This window comes from Falco naumanni, chromosome 3, assembly GCF_017639655.2.
Source record: "Falco naumanni isolate bFalNau1 chromosome 3, bFalNau1.pat, whole genome shotgun sequence".
NCBI lineage: Eukaryota > Metazoa > Chordata > Aves > Falconiformes > Falconidae > Falco > Falco naumanni.
In genome coordinates this window covers 9,004,242-9,018,312 of record NC_054056.1, presented here as the reverse complement: position 1 = coordinate 9,018,312, position 14,071 = coordinate 9,004,242, and the positions used below count along the sequence as shown (strand labels likewise).

At 43.0% G+C, this 14,071-nt stretch overlaps 2 protein-coding genes across 3 annotated transcripts in view; both read right to left on the bottom strand.

The window, feature by feature from the left end:
* The window catches only part of UBE4B (ubiquitination factor E4B), a 40,579-nt gene extending 35,930 nt beyond the window's left edge, over window positions 1–4,649 (bottom strand). The window contains exon 1 of one of the 2 annotated variants that reach the window (XM_040586734.1): window positions 4,465–4,649. In XM_040586734.1, coding sequence (XP_040442668.1) covers window positions 4,465–4,488 — 24 coding nt within the window. In that variant the 5' untranslated portion in view covers window positions 4,489–4,649. The remainder of the gene's footprint in view (window positions 1–4,464) is intronic. The other variant, XM_040586736.1, reaches the window with a different exon arrangement.
* A 3,875-nt stretch (window positions 4,650–8,524) lies between these two features.
* Window positions 8,525–12,248, bottom strand: RBP7 (retinol binding protein 7). Its single transcript, XM_040586743.1, has 4 exons — window positions 12,126–12,248; window positions 9,470–9,648; window positions 9,104–9,205; window positions 8,525–8,776 (listed from the first exon to the last, which is right to left on the bottom strand). The coding sequence occupies exons 1-4, from the start codon at window positions 12,196–12,198 to the stop codon at window positions 8,726–8,728; spliced, it is 405 nt and encodes a 134-aa protein (XP_040442677.1). The 5' UTR covers window positions 12,199–12,248; the 3' UTR covers window positions 8,525–8,725.
* Between the last annotated feature and the right edge of the window lie 1,823 nt (window positions 12,249–14,071).

Sequence of the window (14,071 nt, the reverse complement as noted above, 5' to 3'; positions counted from 1 at the left end):
GCATCCAATGTACCAGTTTTCATTTCTGCTCATAATCCTAAAGAACTGCCAAGCAAGTGAAAAAGCGAACAAAAGATTTGTGTCAAGTCAATGTCTTCACCACGTTACCATCGTCGTTAATGGCCCCCGAAACCTACTCCAACAGGAAAAACAGATCAAATCAAATCAGACTTCAAAAATGAGGGAAAACAGTGTCTGGAACTGCATCACCCTCCGTGACAGGTGTCACTACACGAACGTGGAAGGCAGTTAGGAATACTTTTTTTTTCATCAAGACAAAAAAAAAAGGCTACGATTAGAATGTCTTAATCCCTTGTCAAGCAAAACAGGGGAGCTTATTGCATAGATAAATTGTTTAGCTTTGCCGTAAGTAGAGGCTGTATATATTAGGATCTCCAAATAGTTTATTTGGTTTTTTAAATCTTAATTTTTCTCCACTTCTATTTCCCACCTTAATTTTTCAGCTGTTGTTTACCTGAAAAACCCACAGAACTGCCGCACCGCTCCGAGGCACACCGGCCAGACGCCAGGGACGTGGCCCCATAGCACTTCTCCCAAATGAAGCCAAATGGAAGTGCTCAAGCTCAAAGCTACACCAAAAAGATTATCAGTAAAACCACCCAGCTGAATTGAAATCTCTTTGAATTAGGAAACTGAATTAAAGTTTTAAAAGCTGCTTCCTTACTGTTCAACTGATCAATAACCAACTTTTTCGGATAAAGGAATGGCAGGGAGGAATGGAGGAAAAAAATACAAATACATACACAAACAGCTCATATATGCAGAAGTAGCTGAGGGAGAAAGATTAAGATTAACTACATAAAAACCAAGAAAAACAAATGCAATATGAAACTTTTCCACAATTGTTCATATTCATTCTTGCTGTCTAGTTCCATATCTGACGTTAGGAAGGAAATGCGCAAGGGAAAAAGGCATAGACAATAATCAATGTATTTATCAATGTATTGTCAAATACAGTCAAACGTCGATTACTCAGACAAGGTCATATCCCTTAGAAGGTACGAATTGCACAAAACCTCTCTTCATCATCGCCCAGTTTCACGCAGATCACCGAGGTCCCTTGTGCCCCTCGGCACTCCTTCACCTACAGTGCTAGGCCAGATCAACGCCGAAGGTGCATCAAAACCAACTCAGTCACCACTGCTGAAACAGGAGGACATCGGACAAGCTTTCTGCCTTGCCTTTGTCACTCTTAGCCCACCAGCCACCCATCTTTCCCAGGGACCAACCCCCCGGGCTGCAGCCTGCCCTGAAAAAAGTTCCAAAAAGAGCACAGAACCAAGAACCTGCACAGACACCATGCTGCTTCTAGATAAGACATCGTGGTTAAAACTAATACAAGGTTTTCCCTGCGCCTTTAAGTATGCTAGGCAAGTTATACTTATCTTCCTTACTGCTGAACAAATTGACATTAAAACAAAAACAAACTGTGAATATTTTTTCCACCGAACGAGACAGCCTTCACAACAGAGGGTACATTCAGCAGTGGGTAAGGAGCAGGTTTGGTTCTTGGGTATCCTGAATTCTCATAGTCCTCTAGGTTTACGTAAAATCACCACAGAAATTTGAAAATTGATCTGAACATTAACAAGTTTTAAGTAAGAGAGGAAAAAAGGGGAGAAAAAAAGACGTTATGCTAGAAAGGCAGACGTGCAGGCTGAAAGAGACGTTTGAGAACACAGCATAGCACCAGCGCACGCACTCTACCCGTCCAGTTAATTCCCTCAGCACCTTCAGACTAGAGAGCGGAGGCTTCACGCCCAGGGCACGAGAGAGGCCATCGGAAGCCGCGGCTTGTTTGCCCAACACTGGGCACAGCAGAGCCCCAACCTGTTGCCTTCACGTAACACAAATCACACATTAGTGTGCGGGAGTTCACAGTGACCTGGCTCTCGTTTCAGACTGGATGACTCTCCAAATCACCATGAGGAAACACATAGCTGGTTTGGTGGGGTTTTTTGTGTAAATATTTTCCTAGGAAATTTTAGGGTACCTCAGTAATACCCAACCCTTGATTTCAGCAATAAGTACTTGCAATAGGACATATGACACAGCTATCACGTATCATTACGTTACCCAAGAGTGACAAGTTACTTGGTACTAATGAGCACACACGCTACAGAACAAACAATGCTCAGCTTCCTTACAGAGCGCAACTCCATAATATACAGCTTAAAAGCTTAATTAAAAAACAATGTGCTTTTTCCATTCTACCAATCAGATGTACTTTTTTTTATTAGCACAGTTTTTGCTGGACACACCTAGACTACGTCTTTGAATAGTAGTTTTCAGAAACACATTTTTGATCTTACTGGATGTCTTAAAAGCTGTTAGCTGGACACACAACAAACAATGTAAAACCAGCACCCTGTTAAAGGCTGTTAACTGATACTTTAATTTTTGCAGCAGGCCGATAAAGGTACAACCAGGAGGACTAGTCCCTCAGGCTCACACACTCTCAGTTAAAAAATAAAATCTGTATCAACATCTGCTTTAGTGGCAACTGCTTACTGAGACTCTAAGGCAATTTTTTATTCTCCCATATCATACATGAGTTCCAAATCTGTACAATAAAGAGTAATTTGCTTAGATAGCTTTATTTTTCTTGTATTCATTAAAGCATGTTGAATTGGTTTAAGAAATGCTTCATTTTCTGGTGACGCTGGTCACGTTCTATGCCCAGAAAACACTATTCTAAACACCTTGTAAATGTTAAAAGATAGTAAGTTCACATCATTCTTCCCCATTTTTGTCTCTGCGTCTCTTTTCGAGTTACAATCTGTTAATGTTACAGTTAATTTTGGTTCAATATAAGAAAATCATACAATCTACAAGAGGCTCACAATTAATTTAAGCTTCAGTTAAGTGGGGGTTTACCTTCAGTCACTGCCAGATAAGAAGTCTGAATCAGACTTGTATTTTAGACAACTATTTCTCCATATAGTCCACTTCTGATCCAGGGTCCACCGCACCAAGTAACAGTAAAGTGGAGACTTGCAGGAATACAAAAATAGACTTGCCTCTGACTTTTCAATGAGCGATCTATCAGCAATAGAAAGTGACAGCGTGACTCTCTCAAAATGATATAAGATTGTCTCAAGCAATCATCTAAAAGACCAGTCAGCTTTGGCCCTAGCTGACCTGTCCTAGGAAGACCTGAAAAAATTTGAGTCACTCGAGACAAACATTTTGCCAGAAAAGGCAATGAGTCCCTACTGGAGAACTCATTTTCTGCAGCTTGTTCCACAATGCAGTGCTTTTGATGATGTCGGTAATTGGCTGAAGCAGTGACACAAGCAAGCTTACACAGGTCAAATAATTCTGAAATTAATCATAAAACACCTCACAACCAGAGGTAGTTTAACCATCAGAAGCATTGTGTATAAACAAATTACTCAATGAAATACACCTGTAAAATCAGCGATCCCTTTTCACAGCAGAAATGAAAGCAGCAGCGTCCCACCCCACCCTCCCCAGCGTGGGAATTGCGCTCCTTTTCTCAATGCTTCAGTAGAGTGCGAGGACCCTCAGCAAGTGAATAGCATGAGGTGTTTCGTCCCGACTCCCGCTGCAACACTGCAGGATTGCTAAATCACGACACACAACATAGCCAGGAACATCTCAACTTTCTGGAAACAAATGTGAGTGACAACAGCTGACACCTTGTTCTGCAATCCCACCTGAAGAGATGCTACAGAACAAAAATAACTTCTTTTGATGCTCCCTAGAGTATAAGCACATCCACGAGCCTACACTGCAGCTGGTCCAGTGCCATACACGTTATCTGTGTGCGATGCATGTTATACATGTGCGATATGCTGTAACATGAAAATGGTATTTCAAACAGGTAAGAGAAAACGTTAGGTTGAGCGTGACCTGGGCATTCCGCTGGGGGAGCGGGCAGCTCCCTGCATCCCGGTCACTGCCACAACAAAACTCATCTGAGAGCGCTCCAATACGTGAGCAAAGCAGAAGACTTCGGTCTGCACTAAACCCCAACCCAACACAGACAAACAAGAAGCCGCCACCCTTTAGAACGGGAGAGAGAAGACACCGGCTGCGCTGTCGCTGTCCCGCGCCAGATGGGTGCCCACCGCGACGTCACCCCTGCGACCCCTGGGCGAGAGCAGCAGAGGCCGCAGGAGCGATCCGCAGGGACCCCGGTAAGGCTCCAGGCAGGCCCGGCACCAAACCCGGGACCCCCGGCCCCCCCCGGGCGGCGGCGCCTTGCCCGGCTCCGCCAAACGGGGCTGCTCGGGAGCACGCGCCGTGCTGGGCAGCGCCCCCGGCCGAAGCCCCCGGCCGCGGGGGCCGAGCGGGCTGGGGCCGGGCCGCGCTCCTGCCGCACCGGGAGCCCCCCGCGGCGGGCACAGGCCCAGGGCAGCCCGCCCACCCCCGCCCCGCGGCACAGCCGCCCCCAGGCCCCGCGGCCCGCAGGCTCACCTCGTCCGCGCTCAGCTCCTCCATCGCCTTCCTCTTAATGGTGGACGGCGGGAGGGCGCCTTCCCCCGCCCCGCCGCGGGGCAGCTCCGAGGACGCGCTCTGCGGTCGCCTCTGCGCCCCGGCGCGCCTCACAAGGGCATCTCCGGGGCGGCCGCGCCGCGCCTCGCCCGCCGGCAGCCGGCCCCGCCGCCGCCGCCGCCGCCCCTGGCCCGCTCCGCGCCGCCCGCCGCCGTGGCCCAGGGGGAGCCACCCCCCGGCTGCCCCGGCCCTCCCGCGCCCCTCGACCTCGGCCCCCGCCCGCGCCGCGGCCCCTGCCCCGCGCAGAGATTATTCATCAAAACAAGAGGGCGGCGGCGGCCATCTTGGGGCGGGATCACGTGAGGTCGCCGGGCGCCGCGGAGGGAGCCGGGCATGCCGGGCCCCGCGCCGCGCCGGCCAATGGCAGCGCGGGGAGGCGGCGCGCGGCAGGGGCGGGCCCGGGCCCAGCGGCCCGTCGTGGCGGCGGGGGAGGGGCGGCCCGCGGGCCCCATGGCAACGGGGGCGGGGCCGGGGCTAAGAGGGGCCGCAGCGGGCCCGGGCGAAGGGCGGATAGGAGCGGGTTGGTCCGTGTAGGGTGCGTTGCTGGTTGCGCGGAGGCGGGAGCAGTGCTGTAGGTACGGGTCTCGCTGCTGCAGCTGGGCTGCTGAAGCGTCCCTGGTTTCCCGGGGCCGTACGTGCTTCGCTCCCTGACCGAGCGGGTTCTGTGTAACCGCGGCGGTCTGTGAGGTACCGAGGGACAGTGAAGGCGCCAAGCCCCCAGCGAGCGCTGGGCCTTAGCCTTTGCTAGGTGTAGTTTCAACCCGAGGTATTTTTTTCCTTCTGTAAAAACACAAGCTTTTTTGCACTAGATCTTTCATTACACCACTAAATATATTTTTGTGAAAGATAATGATCTTTTCCTCCTTTTTTACCTCACACTCAAAATGAAATTCCAGTAAGAAACAGCTAGGGTCTGTGTTGACTGTAAGCAGATGTTCACTAGCAACTCTGCCTGTTTGATCGGTTGTAATGCACGTAGCTGACAAAAGGATTTTGAGAAGTTGCTCTTTCGGAAGAGAATAAAAAAAAAAACGGAAGAAAAAAAAATGGGTGGCGGGGTGGGGAGTTGCATCAGCAGCTTTTTGCCCCCGGATGAGCAGAACCTCTGACTCAGGTTTGAGTCAGGTGTGAAGAGCTCCATAGGAGGGAAGAGCAGCAGGGTGTTAGGTGGGAAGCAAACTGGTCTGTGTGAGCAAAGGGTAGAATTAAGACATATTTCCCTAAGCACTGCAAATAATTATAAAGCAATAACATCGGTTGGAGGTTTTTTTTTCCATGTGTATTTGAGGCAGATAGGATGCTTGATCTTGTGTTTCACTATACATCTTCTTTAATGTACTATAGTGATGTAAAGGTGTTTGAACAGAAACAATGTTTTTGGTGACTTAACCAAGGTGCCCAGAATGGGAAACAAATTATTTTATAAATAATTGGATCACATAATTGCTGGTCTTTTTGTAGAATGCATTCTATTGTTACCTTTATTTTTTTAGCTTTTGTTTCATTTTGTGTTTCTTTATCTTCTTGGGATTATGTTTCATTTTGTTGTTTTTTTCCAGCAGAGTTGGGGCTATAAAAAAAGTACAGGCTTATGTGATTTCACTTGCTGGTTTCTTCTTATGCTAAAATGTTGGCTTGTTCCATATTAATAGTCATTGCACAGAATAGCATGCAAGAAAATTATTAGGAGGCTACACACAAATGTATGTCTTAAAAGCCTTTGAGTAAAAGTTAGTAACCTTCAAGGTACTGATGATGATACCAGGGGAAAGTGTTACATGCTGTTTAGAAGTACTCTGTGTAAGTCTGTCAGAAAGACCAACTTTTAGAAACAATAATAACAAGCTAATACAACGCCTTACATTTTTATCTATGACTTTTATAACTTTTCTTTTTTCATATCATCATTAGAGAAAGTATTTGAGAGTTTGTGAATCCTGGCTGTTCTTTTGGTTTTTCATTGTCTGCTTGAACTATTGTAGAACCCAGAAGGCAACACATTTCTTCTATTCACCTAATTATGAAGTACTTTCACATGCAGCTGGCATACCTTAAAAACATTATAATGCACCTGGTCTGCAGTTGCACTAAAAAAGCCTCAGAGGCTGGTTTATGAAAAAGTTTCACCATCAAAGCAGTAGTGCAAGATAATTGGTCTGAAACACCTTTGAGTGCTTCTCTGGGGAGGTTTGTTGTTGTCCTTCAGTTCTGTAGTTCAAGTACGTATCTTCCTGGCAAAGGCTACTTCAAAGTCCCTGTCTGTCCCCGTCCCCCCGCTTCCAGAACATGTGACTGCTCCCTTTCTATTTCATCTTTTCATCATGCATTCCAAAATGTTTAAACTGTATTTTGTGAAAGCATGTGAATAGGTTACCATATAAATGAAATTAGGATAAGCGGTTTTGGCACTAGTAGCTTCTCTCATCCTCAAGATCTCCAAAGCATCCTCAAGCAAGTTCTGCATCACATTATCTGCTTTCAGATTGGCAATTTGAAGGAGGAAAGTAGCAATAAGAAAAGTAGTATCGCTGCTGATAATAACCCTTCTATATTTCTAACAGTAAGGACTTAGTAATGCATTATTACACCTCTAGTCACACAGGTTTCCAAGCATCAGGTTTTCCTGGTTTCTACTTGGATGCTTTCTTCGTACTAACAGAGTTCTTAAGGTCACCATTGCCTTTCTGTATTGCTTCTCATGCATATCTTATGGAGCGCACAGCCTAAAAGCTGTGGGGGTTGAGGCTAACTGCAATATTTAACGCTTTAATTACTGGTGTTAGGAACCTCTACAATTTAAATAAAGATGCAGTACGTTCCAGAGGTGCCATCTAGTGGAACAGCAAAGTCTGCGTGGTTGTTGCTGTGTATTGCTGAGATGTGACAGAGCAGGTCTGCTGCATGGATTTGTTATTTATATTATAATAACATGGTAATAGTAATTTTGTTTTCAAATAAATGAAAACTTACCAGTTCCAGAAGGAAGACACTGTCAGGATCCATAAACACCAGGCATTTTACTGCCAGTGCCCCAAATTTCCCTAACCGTCTAAAAAATAATAGTTCTTTTCTTCATGATTTGGCAACTACCTTAAATTTACATAGGCCTGTAGTAATTGTAAGGAGTATGCCCTCCACACTTCAACAAATTTTGTCTGCCTCTGGTGGCAGCTTTAAGAATTCTGAACTGACACCAAGTATCAGAAGGGTAGTGCTACTAATGTTTTTAAATGTCATTGGTTACGTTAGAATTTTTTTCCTCATAGAAAGTAATTAAGTTACTAAGATTAAGCTAGATTAATCAAACTCTCTTTCCACTAGTGATAAGATACCTGCAATATTAGTGTTACCAACAATAGGCAGCAACTCATTTCACATGTAGCTACCAAGTTGATCTGACCACTTCCATGTGTTTACAGGAGACAGAATAAAACTTACTTCTGTATGCAAGATTACACAAGGTCGAAAAGAAAATCATTTAACCTAAATGAACAAATGTATGCAAATAAATCTTAAGTGAAGAAGCATTGTTTTCACTCTGTATATGTGCTTATAAAGTTCAGTTATTTTGCAGACTGGAATCTACATGGATTACTCTGACCCATCTTCACTGTTCTGGGATTTGATCACAGGCTCATTTCCTCTGGTAAGCTGAACTTAATTTTTTTTTTTTAGAACAAAGCAGCTGTGGTGCAATATAGGACCTTACATTACACATTTAAGATACAAGTGGAGTTAACTAGTAGTCTGCATCTTAAAGGGAAGCGTTTTGAATAATAAATCTGTATCCTTTGTAGTCATCTTCACTTCTCTGCCATCATTCCTCCTCTGTTTTGTTTGATGTTGGCATGCCCCTTTAGAAAAGCCACCTTTTCTTGGTTTGAATTACAGTTAGTTAATTAGAGACCCAAACCATATCACCTATGTTTTGGGTTGGGGTTTTTTTCCCCATCCAGAAAGACATTCAGAAGTCAGGTACTTAAGACTGGTTTAAGGCATTTATTAGCAAAAATCACATCTTTAACACTGGCAACAGCAGACTTATTTCCTGAGCCAGAAACATCAGCCCATTTAGGTTAATAGGTGCAAGGAATCAGTTCTTGTCCGTACAGCCATCACTGGACATGAGAATGTGTAGTCCTAGTATATAGCTGTCTCTCCATGTAGGAACTAGTACGCATACTCAAGCTCTCTTGAAGACCTGTTTACATACTTGATTCTCACAACGAAGCTCCTACCCAAAATAAAACCAGACAGAAATATAAATGTTTATAGTAATCAAAGGAACAGCTTCTAAAGGTGAACACAAATCCCTTGCCATGACTAGTGACCACCACTGTGCCACCATGCTAAGTTATGCTTAACATTCTGAATTTAACTATATGTTACAGTGAAACAATGAAGTTGTTCCAGGTAAACTAAAATCAAAGTATCACGTACTCACCATGTACCATTCCGTTACAAATACTACAGAACTAGAAGATGACTTGTGCACGCCATGACCGCGTTATAGATCTTATTTTTGTCAGAGACCAAATTAGTAGAAATCTGAAGTAAATACCAGGTGGAGGTCATCTCCTTCAAGCCAGTGAGTCCAGCCCCTGTTCTTTTTCTCTCCAGTCTGGATACAGACAAGTCTGTCATTTTCCCAGGTAACTAGGCTCTGTGAAAGAGGAAACAAAAAAGTGTATCTGTAGGTCTTTGTCTCAGTTCTGCAGTATACTCATAGACAATGTCCTTTTTTCCTGGATAAAAGGGACGTAAATACTGCTCCTGAGGGAAAGTGAGACTCTTTGTCCACCTTGGGCTCCTACCTCTGCATTGCATTACAAGTAGTGTTCTTGGAACAATTTCAGCTCAAGTAGCTGGATTGATCATGGCATCTTAATTTTGTCACGGCCTCTTCATTTTATATATTCAGCCTTACCTTGCATTTTCTGTTATCCAGGCCTTTATTATCTTCTTCAAACTCTTCTCCAACTTTGAACTGAAGCAAATAATCTCTGAATGTGCTAGTGGTATGGATATAAAATGAATCACCATCTTGTTTGATCACTTTCTGAGGCTTCAGCATTTTTGCTATCTTGCGTGTTGCAAAGTCAATACCTTGGACAGGAGGCAAAAAGGTCAGAGTTGTATTTATCACCAGCCATTTTGACAGCCAGGACTTAACCTTTTTTTGCCACTAGAAGCATTTCTTAGATAGTGTGACCTGCTATGCACAGTTTTGTTGCTTGGTTGGGTTTTTGGTTTTGCTTTTTTTTGTTGTTGTGAGGGGGTTTTTTGTTTAAAGCTGTATTGTTACAATGATGCAGTCACATTTTATACATTTTACTCTTTGGAAACCAGTTTACTCTGTTGTTACCCAATTCCTATGCAAGATTTCTAAGACTTTGAATCAGAAGAATTCTTTTAACATTTGGGGAGAGTTGGTTTGCCCCCCACAGACACCCCAGGCTCGATCTCAGATTTACCCCCTGCTTAGCTAGAGGGTATAGTTAACAGCTGTCCTCATCCTTTGTCAGAGGAAAGGCATGATGTAAATTCACAAGAAATCTTTGCACACTCTACCTTAAAAAGGGTAAAATGAAGGGCAGTCCTAAAATGAATTACTCGGGCTTGTTTTCAGGACATGCCACTTAGACTTTTTAAGTGCACCTAGAAAACGTCACACCTGTCAAAAGATTTCCTGGTTATCTGTAATGATCAGTCACCTGTAACAGAATCCTTGTGTTCTTGGTAACACTGAGCTAAAGTGCTTGTAGGTTTTTTCTATTTGTCTAACAAATGTTTGTTTCATTAAAGGAATGGGCCATCTACTTGGCAGGCAACTGGATTACATTGCATCCCAATAGTATGCTCAGAGTTAGGGTTTCAGGAAGGGGAATGGGTAAAATGGGAAGCTGTGTCTTAATTTAGTAGTTTTCATCACCTAGATTAAAACTGACATTTCATAGGACTGCTAGAAGTTTCTCGCTTTGTGCAGGCTGGGCTTGTGATCTTCTTAACAGTGTGCATTCAGCGACCATGTGTTGAACCATCTGGCTCACGCAGGCTGTGTTTGAAGTGGGACGTCGTTACTGTATGCATTAAAGAAGTGCCAGAATCTGTCAGTCATGTTTTTACAGGGTTACCAGTTTATTTTAGCATAGAGTACTGGCAACAGCCACACACATTAAGCCTTAACATGGTCATAAAAATGTTTAAATATAAACTACTTACAAATCTACTTTTTAGAGGTAGGTATTAAAGTGAAGGAGGGACTAGGCTTGGAATAGCTATGTCCTTATCCATAATCCTCTAGTTACTCAGCTGGTCGGATATTAGCCTCCTCACTCTACCTACCCTGGCAGAAAAGTTTTTCATTCTAGCTCTAACAATATTGATTTCAGTCCTTGTTTTTTTCAGGATACTGGCAACCAAGCAGGAATAATTAAAGATGGGTTGTAAATCATCAACAGGATTCTTTGCCTTTACTTCTAATAAGTTCCCCCAATTACATTCTGAAAACAAAGTACATTTTTCACAAGATTGGTAATTGCATTTCACTAAAGAAGCCCTTTACTTAGTTTGACAATGTTTATTATCAGGGAACAATCAGAATCTCTATTCCATTTGAAGACAACACATTAAGAGTTTATTACTTTGTATTCAGACAGAGGAATAAATTCTCATTATGGGAGCACCCTTTCTTTTCTTCTAATTGCTAACACAGTGGGATTAGAAATAGAGAAGAGTTCTTTCACAGTGTTAAAGACACCAGCTAGACAATTGAAGTAGGTCACCCAGCGTCGCCCAGCATAGATAACAGCCAGAAAACAGATTTCATTCTAGTTGTGTATACAATAACCAGCAAGGGACACTGGTGGCCATTAGTTTACGTAAGTCAAAAAGTTCAAAAGGGGTAGGAGAGGCAGGGAGAAGAGAAGACAGCACACAAGGTTGCCTGCTGTTGCAGTCTGCAGTGAGCTTTGTACAAGAAGCTAATAAAGTACCAAGAACTTCCTTAGTTCCCCATAAAAGCACCGTTAATCTCTCTCTATAAAACATCTGAGCAAGGCAAGAGGTTTGCTTCAAGCACTGCAGGAAAGGGACAATTAGAGAGACTTATCAACAAGTCACAGCAATGAGAGAAGTATTTTGTAAGCTGTTTAAAGATAAATGACACCAAGCTAACCAACTACCTGGAAGTGGAAAATACCCAAGTGCTTTTTTGTTGTTGTTGTTGTTCCTTGGCATTTAATTAACTGTAGATGTAGGTTCTTGTATGTGCTCAAAAGCAAGATAAATTGAGTGGACAGGGCAAACTCTTCCCTGGCTCTGTTGAAAGCTGTTAAAAATTCCACTTTTAATAATTATTAGGCTGAGAAATTCCTGAGAGCTGCAATGACACTTGGGTAACATGCTAAAGTATAGTTAATGCTGCCTGTTTATCAATAAGCAAAGATCCTTCCATTGTTTTGCAGAGGAAAAAAAAAAAAACCTCAGCAGTATCTAGGTTTTAGAAGAACTCAGACTGTTAAAATTCAGGAGGACCCTTACAGGGGAAGGGATGAAGGATAGAACTGGGTATTTTCACCTACCTAAGGCCACCATGTAACCTTCAAAGTTGTCATTGCTGAAAAGGATCCAGGTTCCACTGAAATCCACAGGCATTGCCAGACTGTGGATGGAAGTTGCAGTCAACCTCTGACCAAAAAGCAAAATGAAGGAGTGGTTGTCTAACCAGGCTTTATATAAGGAAGACTGTGGGTGGGATCACATCCCGGAGCCTTTCTGATGGAGGGGAAGGGTACTCTTGCTGGCCCAATAGGTGAGAGGGTATTTGTAGATCAGCTTCTGTTGCGTTGGAGGGAAAAGTTCACAGTTTCTGAAATCTTTTTGTGGAGCAAATGTTAACAGCCCAGGAGTCACAATGCGAATGAAAAACTGGTTTAAACTGTGTCCATCTTGTATGCATTAAAGGGAATCATGGTCAGATGTCATTACTAAAATTCACTGCATGTATATTAGATCTGTGGCTTTATGCTCTGAAATCTACCTATTTGTAGAAAAGGTGATCTACCCGTGGTAAATACATGCTATATTTGAACAGGCAGGGATTGACTTAAACTGTGGATGGTATAATATCAGCACATTTTAAAGCAGTACCTATGACACAGTGATAGAGATAAGTGTTATATCTTGTTGGTTTATGTCTGGAGCAAATAGTAGGCAACATCACTGTCTAGTGGTTGTAGCAGAAAAATGAAAGACAAAGCTTGTTTGTGTATGTTATTCCCTGATGTGACTCTTAACCCTGCTCTGCTATGCCACAGTTTAACTATTTGTGTTCTGGTTTCTTTAATGCTGTTAGTTGTGTCCTAGTTAAATGAACATACATGTACAAGATTCTTTATTTTCTCAGATGCCTTACCAGCCAGAAAGTTTGTGTCACAGATGGGCTTGAAACAGCAGATCCAGAGGCCTGAGCTCTGCTCCCAGTTCTGCAACTCTATATTAGTCAGTTTTCTTAGATGGGAAAGAGGACAAATACCTGTTCTTGCAATCCACTTTCAACTCCTAAAAATGGCCAATAATAAATTCAAAAAATACCCTAGTGTATATAGAAGACATAGCTCCCCACTTCATTTTTTACTCTTGACACATACAGTAAAGGAGAGATGATACAGAAGTTATTCCCATTGATGCTTTATTAGATGCTATGCATTGTGGCAGAGCATATAGGGAGTAGAGCACCAGATGCAGCAGGCAAGTTTCAATGTTGGACTTTTATCTTCATCTAAGAAGTGAAAGAAATCTCTTAAGTGATGACTCAGCAATGTGTTTTGAAAAGTGAATAAAGAACGCTTGACTTCAAAGAGAAAGGGTATATAAGGAATTTGGAAGTAAGATTTTATTGGAAGATACGTGACTCTCCAATCTTTTCCAATTCCTCCATATGTGGCTACTTTTTGTAAACTGTATGCCTTAATGTCACAATTTACTAAGGGAGAAAAATGAATTTCATAATCCTGGACAACTAGACACTCTAGAATTGCTACGTACAGGAGAGCTAGAAACTTTCTACCTCAGTTTCCTCATCAATAAAATGGGGAAAACAATCAATCCCGAAGTCACAGGCATGTTTTGAGCATTAGCTTGATCACACATTTGAAGTGGTCAGATGGAACAGTAACGAGCACCATAATGAAGGTTATATTAAAAGAAAACCCTGAAATTGATGGGCAAGGGAAGTCTTATCTGTGTTGCTACCATAGTAAAAATGGAATTTGGTGTTCTGAATCTTGAATGAGGAAACTCACCTATGGCTACTACATTTATCTGTTTACTGACTTGGGTTAGGCTGAATTAAAAAGACAGTATTTTGCAGAGAGAATTAAGCTTCCCTGAACTTTAGCTACATTTTTGGAGCTGACAGTTTGACCTGTATGACTCACAGAATCAGGCGAGTAGGAAATTAGGACGTCAAAGCTCGTTTCCTGTTTGCAGATGGATATTGTTCTCTAACCTGTACTAAACTAGGAAT